Source organism: Opisthorchis viverrini (genome assembly GCF_000715545.1).
Source record: "Opisthorchis viverrini unplaced genomic scaffold opera_v5_6, whole genome shotgun sequence".
Lineage (NCBI taxonomy): Eukaryota > Metazoa > Platyhelminthes > Trematoda > Opisthorchiida > Opisthorchiidae > Opisthorchis > Opisthorchis viverrini.
This window is the reverse complement of record NW_008751662.1, coordinates 3,792,079-3,798,712: the sequence shown is the minus strand read 5'-3', so window position 1 is coordinate 3,798,712 and position 6,634 is coordinate 3,792,079. Positions and strand designations below refer to the sequence as shown.

Sequence of the window (6,634 nt, the reverse complement as noted above, 5' to 3'; positions counted from 1 at the left end):
GAAACAGCCGACCCAAAGCCGATCCTGGTCTTTATTCTCGTTCGACATGGCGATCGAACTCCTGTACATAAGCTTCCCAATGATCCTCATAAAAACCTGTGGACTCAGGGTTATGGAGAATTGACCCAATATGGCTCAGAACAGCTCAGGTTCCTCGGGAAGTTTATTCGACAGTCTTATCCGGATCTACTTTCAACCACTTATCTTCCGGCAAGTTCGTTTGTGCTGAACAGTTTGATGCTGTATCTTACATTATAGGACGAATCTTTCTTCCGCAGTTCCGCAACCAATCGAACTCTAATGTCAGCCTACAGTTTTATTCGGGGGCTATACGATCAAGAGTCGACCACTGTTGGTTATCCTCCAGTCTACTCTATTCCCTTGGACATCGATCATTTGTTAAAAATGTCCAGCAATTGCACGCAGTTTATCACTTCGTATCAAAACTTTATGGAATCACCTGAGGTCACTCTTTTGGCAGAGCAGTTTTCGGAGACTTTGAACCACTTTCAACAACGTTTCTGTAAGTTATTACCTTTTCAGACAATGGTGCATGTTAACAGATCGTTTGTTTTTCATATTCGACCAACCACAATAGCTCCCCAAGATCCTATACAGATGGGGAGATGTGCACAACAAAGATATCTATTTCAGCTTTTTCTTAACTCTGGATAATCTTGGAATTTGTTTTTTGGTATTGACTTTATCCCACCCCCCAGGCCGCGACCCGTCGTGAGCTGTCGAAGTTTCCAGTAACCTTATGAGTAGTGTATTACGTCTATTCAAGATATTGTGATGTGTCGAATATCGTACCAACTGAAACATGAGGCGGCCTGGTGCAGCATATTCGGTTGCTTAAAAAACATCATAAAACAGAGATTCAGGTAGGTTCCAGGCGAGTCTCCCGTCCAAGCCGAATTGGTGTGCAAATGAGCGTATAGGTCGTAGATCATGGGTACTTCTGGATGTTTGAACCAAATTGGCCAAGGATTCATTGGATAGGCGACTATGAATGTCACATTTAGGCCGCATGAACACTGCGACTGTTCAGCCTCAGTTCTGGTTGGTTGATTTCCGGTCTACAAGTCTTGCGCCAATCATGCTGTAACAACAGACTTTTTCACCATTGGCTAGACGCAGCGGTCGATACGCCTTGGTTCAAGTAACGTTCGTTCTAGTAATGTACGTGTTTCGAAATAGTTGTTAAAATCAATTGTAGAGCACAATACCTGATTGTTTCCCCTACAATACCCCTCAGTTAGATGAACACCGAACCCTGATCGAGCATACTGATTAAGTCTCCTCGCAGGGTGACACCTACTTTTCCTCTTGCATGAACTTGTTAACGCCGTGGCGTTGGGCCCCTCAGATAGAGTGTTGTGGTTCCGTTTCTGTCTCTGCTTGGTACATTGCATGACTAGTTCAGTTGATTGTTCAAACTGACGCTAGTGCACTTCACACCCAAAGGAATCCCCGTAAATCGATGCCCTGAGAACCTCTTCGAAATAATTTAAAGAGTACGCCGCAACGGGGAAAGGTCGCCAGACGTACGTAGGGCTGGTATGCAAGTAGTTTCAACTCATTTGACCGGCAACTGGTAGGTCACTACCCTGGTTGATTTCGACTAAAGTGCCGAGTACGTATTTCTTATAAAAGGCAGACTTGTACCAATTAACGTGTTCATTGTATCTTCTGGAGAAAGCTACAGGAGTTGAATGTATTCCTTCGATATGTTGTTGTTTTCCCAATAGCCGGGTAGGGCTCAGAGAGACTTTCAATCATCTTTGGAACTTAAAAAAGGTGCTAACTTGGCTCAAACGCGTCAGGAGAGGTCGAACAATGACTTGGCAGTGAAGTACGAAAGCCATTACCAGCAAACTCCGCTGGGTTGGTCATCACCGTCTCCCTGGATGGGGACTCCGAGACATCAACGGTTAGAAACATTGTCAAGATGGCCCAGTCGCGCCCTCATTGACGCTCTTGCATCCAAGCTTTTGTCTTCAGTGCATAGCTTCCCTCCTAATCTCCCCAATAAAAAGTCCAATGACAGCCCTGTTTATCAGTTATCGCCTCTAATGGTTATACGGCAGTAAGGTATCGGTGTTGAACACTGATGTCAGGCTGTCAATGATGATGATGGTAACTAGAAGCAATGTAAGGCAAGTACGCGGTTCATACAGCCGATGATGATGATGATGATGGTTAGAGGCACATGATTCGATCTACGGAAGTGAAGCTGAATCCACTCACCAGATACAAGCCCAACAGGCTCGCACACCAACTTTCCTCCTATTAATTGGACATTCACGCATTACGTAATAAACTTACTGAACAGACTACGCGCTTTACTAATGAACGCTATTGGAAGAATACCGTGGGATGTTATTAGCTGTTTGGTTATGGCCTTGACCTTGAAAATGAAGAACGTTTCGACATGCAGCTAATGAAGCCAGTAGGTTCAATTATTTGCATCCATTTTTCTGGACAAATCACTCCAGTCCAACCATAGGTGATAAAATCCAATAGTGAGCTAAGGCTATGGGAAACGTCACGGACTACACTGACGTTCCAGGCCTGTTCATTTTTCAAGAGGACTAGCTTCTCCTCCGAAAGTTTTCCATACACAGCGGTTTTGCTCACTTGCACTATCCTCTATGAAGGGCAGTCAGCGTGTACTTTAAGAGTTCGGATCCCCAAATCTCCGGGACACAAAGCTTTTCATCCGAATTATGACCCATGACTTGAATGCGGTCGTGTCTACAAGTGATTGAAAATAGTTTTAAAAATTTCATCACTGTTCCTGGTCGATTAATCCTGTTGGCTATACTGAATCAACTTGGTTTTTGTTAGAGCAGGGGCGTGTCCTTATATTCATCTCCTGCAACACCTCTCTTACATAAAGTCAAATGCTTTGTACCGAGCAACTTCAGAACATTACGACAGTCCTCTGAATACCGGTTATATTCTGAAATTCGAGGCGTTTCACGGAGATGCATGTCCCAATTGGCGACAAGCTGTTTGAAATATCACTGGGATTTTGCTTGTTTTTCGCTATTGCCAATTCTACCCAAATGCTGGGTAAAAATCGATTAGTTGGACAAAATCAGTTGAAGTAGATTCAAATGCAAGATGACAAAATCCACTTTTCGATGACTGCTTTCCGTCGGCACCCTATCGTTGGTTTCCTTGGTTTGATATTCCATTTCAAACAATATTATGTAAAACTAAGCTGACGGTTTGTTCTTCCCATTGATAGTATTTATTGTAACTCGGCTTCAATAAATGAACTACCGATGCACTTTGGTCCTGTTCCCGACGTGGGACGGAATAGGTATTGATGAACACCACGTGAAGACTAGGACTGCAACCCGAGTTAATTGCATATGTGGTTACAGGATCTCAGTTCATCATTCACGTGATGTAGCACATGGGGAAGGCATTACATGTATCCGATTCTGATGAAAATATCACCCACTATGACTTGAGGGTTTCCGGACATTTTGACTTCATGAGTTTGGCGCCGCTGAGTCGGTGCCGAGACTAGTCTTCAAACAGACATTCTATCAGGAAGGTCAGCTTCCTGAAAGCAACCACTGAATGCCCGAAATCCACCGACACTCTCAGTTCCGCTAGATGTTGACCAGACAGACAACACCCCCTCAACATGCAGCGTGTCACAGCCTTGTATCGAACCCAGACAGCGCGGGTCAGCGTTGATCAAGGTCAGACAACGCCCCCGCAATATGCAGCACGTCACAGCCTCGTACCAAAGCCAGACCGTGTGCGTCAGCATTGGACCAAGTTCAGGTAGTGTCCTTCCAATAAATAGCTTGAGACCGTTGTACTTTTCGCACTCGCACGCACGCACGCTCTCACACTCGCTTGTTCGGAATATAGCTGTTGTGTTCCCTTCTGTGAGCCTTTTTTCTCCGGCACTAGGCACTGGAGCGGGTCGGCAGCAGATACCTCAGATTGGCGAATCAGCAGATATAGCACATTCCATCATTAAAACTATCAGTCCTTGTCGTAAATTCCATGACTTTTGTGTCCAGAATATGCCAGAGGTTTCGAAATGTCTTCAGCTATTTAGACTGGCTGAAGTTATTTCCTAAAATAACGTTTGGTCATTCGGCTTCCAAAGAAACACCATCGAAAGGGATGGAATTTTTCCAGAGTTTGTTGTTATACCAAGGTGGACAAGCGAACTCCCATTTCAGCTTTGCTTGTTAGTCCTCACAGTATCACTGTCCATGGGAGCTGATTTCTAGCGACAAACTATTGCGTCTCTTTTTTTAACGCGAGGTTTACGCTCTACAGAGTACTCATCGATATTCTATGGGTTTCGTATAACCCCTGCACAGCCTGTGATCCAATGTTGAGTGCAATTATGAAGAAAGCATAGGTTGATTTTTTTTACGAATTTCGGTTGTTCGTCTAGGATGTAAGTTATATCTGTCCAGCCGGGCACCATGGCCCCAGCTCTCAGACGCACTGTATCTTAACGCCAAATGTTTTGTTAACTTTAATTCATTTTCTCTTGCACAAATAGCTGTCATGTTCCCTGAGAACCCCACACCCGTTGGTCGGCTTCGCGTCGGATGGAAGATTTGCGACCCTGTGGGCGTCTGGGTTTTGCATCAGTTACCATGGCCTCATTGGTTGACCAGTGAGATAGCACAACAATGCGCCAGGATGCTTGATTTCAAACACTACATTCGGTTCTCCACCCCAGCTCTTACTCGACTTCGTGGAGGTCCTCTGGTAGCACATATGCTCCGTCTATTTCGCACGCGGGCTAACCTTGAGTTGTCGCGTAGTTCGTCAGCTGAGCAGAAGAAACTTGCGAAGCCTCTGCCATTAGTTGCTCCCACGTCTGGACTGGAAGTAGTTGGTTCCGGTCAACGGTTGATCGCCTATTTCGCGCACGACTCGACCCTGGCAGCGGTGCTGAGCCATTTGGGCATTTTCAATCGGTGAGTTTTATACGATCCTTCTGTATTTTTTCAACGTGAATTACCAGCGCCTCAACTTGCGTTTTTGGAAAACTTCCTTCTTGTAACGTTTTCTGTCCTAAAGGTATATTGCTCTATTTCACAGTCACAAACGAAAGGAAGTGGCTGCTATTTTGTGTGATTTAATGCCTGCTTTTCAGTAAGTGTTGCGTAGTACAAGGCCTAGTTATCCCTCTTAAGGGAGACAGATGTGGTAGATTCACTTGAAGTCACCTCTACGCATTTTACTGTTAACAGCCGCAACTACGTTGGCTAAGGGTGCTTTGACGGGCACACCTGGATTTCAACTGAGTATGGTGTAAGGCCCTCTCTCCGCACAGAATAAACCATTAAATCGCCGACATTAAATACCGTTCCATTGACATAATCTCATTCTGACAAGTTCACCCCCAAAGGTTAATGTACTTTATCAGTCTTGTAGCTATCCGTTCCATGCTTTCTCGTGAAAACCGACGGACCCCTTAGAAACGACAAATCAACAGCAGTTGGGCTCTGACTGATGCTTGTCTCCTCTGACTTTTTTCCAAGTTAGCTGGTAAAATTCTGACATAAGTATATTCCAGCTTATACGTTTCATTCTCCTTCTCTGAAACACAAGGAAACTATGTGTGAAAACGGACTGAGCTGTGGCCATTAGTCGGACGACACCACACACCGTTCCTCATTACTATGCGTGCCTTACGTCACTGAAAACAGGATCTGTTACCGTTAGCTGCTCTTCTTATGTATGAGCATCTGGAATGTTGCCAGTAATCCCTGAAAATGGAACAGGCGTCGCCTTATCGCTTTGAAAGCCAGCAAGTGATCCAGGTCCTAGTCCCAAGACATTGTAGCCTTACAACCAACCTCCGACATGAATTTTAAGAAAGAGCTTTTTAGACATGATTGTAACCAATCGATATATGCTTAGTCAGTAGAGTACTTTAGACTTGCTTGGAAACTGCGTCCATCCAGAACCTCAATTATATAACGTTACTGGCCTCTTGAAGTAGAGCATCGACCCAGACAGTCATCATCATCATCATCATCATCTGTAAGAGCCTCGTACTTGTACAGTGGTTTTAGCGGCTCCACTGAGACAGTCGTTCATATACGTTACAAGAGGCAACTAAATCCGGTTCACATGTTAAACATGGTGAGGCAGAATAAATTACGGAGATAGCCTCAAATGGCCAAGGGTGCGAAGAGGGTTGTAACTAATGTGGAGTCGTTGATTCTGTTCGGGCTGCCCAACTCTCGCTAATTGATTCTGCTGTATGTGGTCACTTGTGGCATAGCTGAAGTGTTAGTTGGCGTGGTACGGCTTCCAGTGGTGCTGGTAACATGACGTAGCTTCAGTTCGGTGCATTATACAGAGGTACTTTAGCACCCCGTACTTTCACTGTGTATACTGACTGTAACTATTCCACGTTAACTGTGGGGTGTTGGACTTATCAGTGCACTGTTGATGACCATAATACAATTCAGAAGGTATATGCACTAATAAAAGTTTTTAGTATAGTTGACAATGGTGAGATGTCACACGTATAAAAATAAATACAATGCAAAATGGGAGCAAGTCAAATGAGGAACTTATCGTCTGTGAGAGTTCCTTGGTGAAAGTCCGGACGGCGGGAACGTGT

At 44.6% G+C, this 6,634-nt stretch overlaps 1 protein-coding gene across 1 annotated transcript in view; it reads left to right on the top strand.

Annotated features, from left to right (window-relative positions):
• Positions 1 to 258: 258 nt before the first annotated feature.
• T265_00662 (hypothetical protein) overlaps positions 259 to 6,634 on the top strand; it is a gene marked incomplete at both ends in the record, with an annotated part of 14,128 nt that continues 7,752 nt past the window's right edge. Inside the window, 2 exons of the mRNA XM_009164490.1 lie at positions 259 to 523; positions 4,439 to 4,973. Coding sequence (XP_009162754.1) covers positions 4,555 to 4,973 — 419 coding nt within the window. The remainder of the gene's footprint in view (positions 524 to 4,438; positions 4,974 to 6,634) is intronic.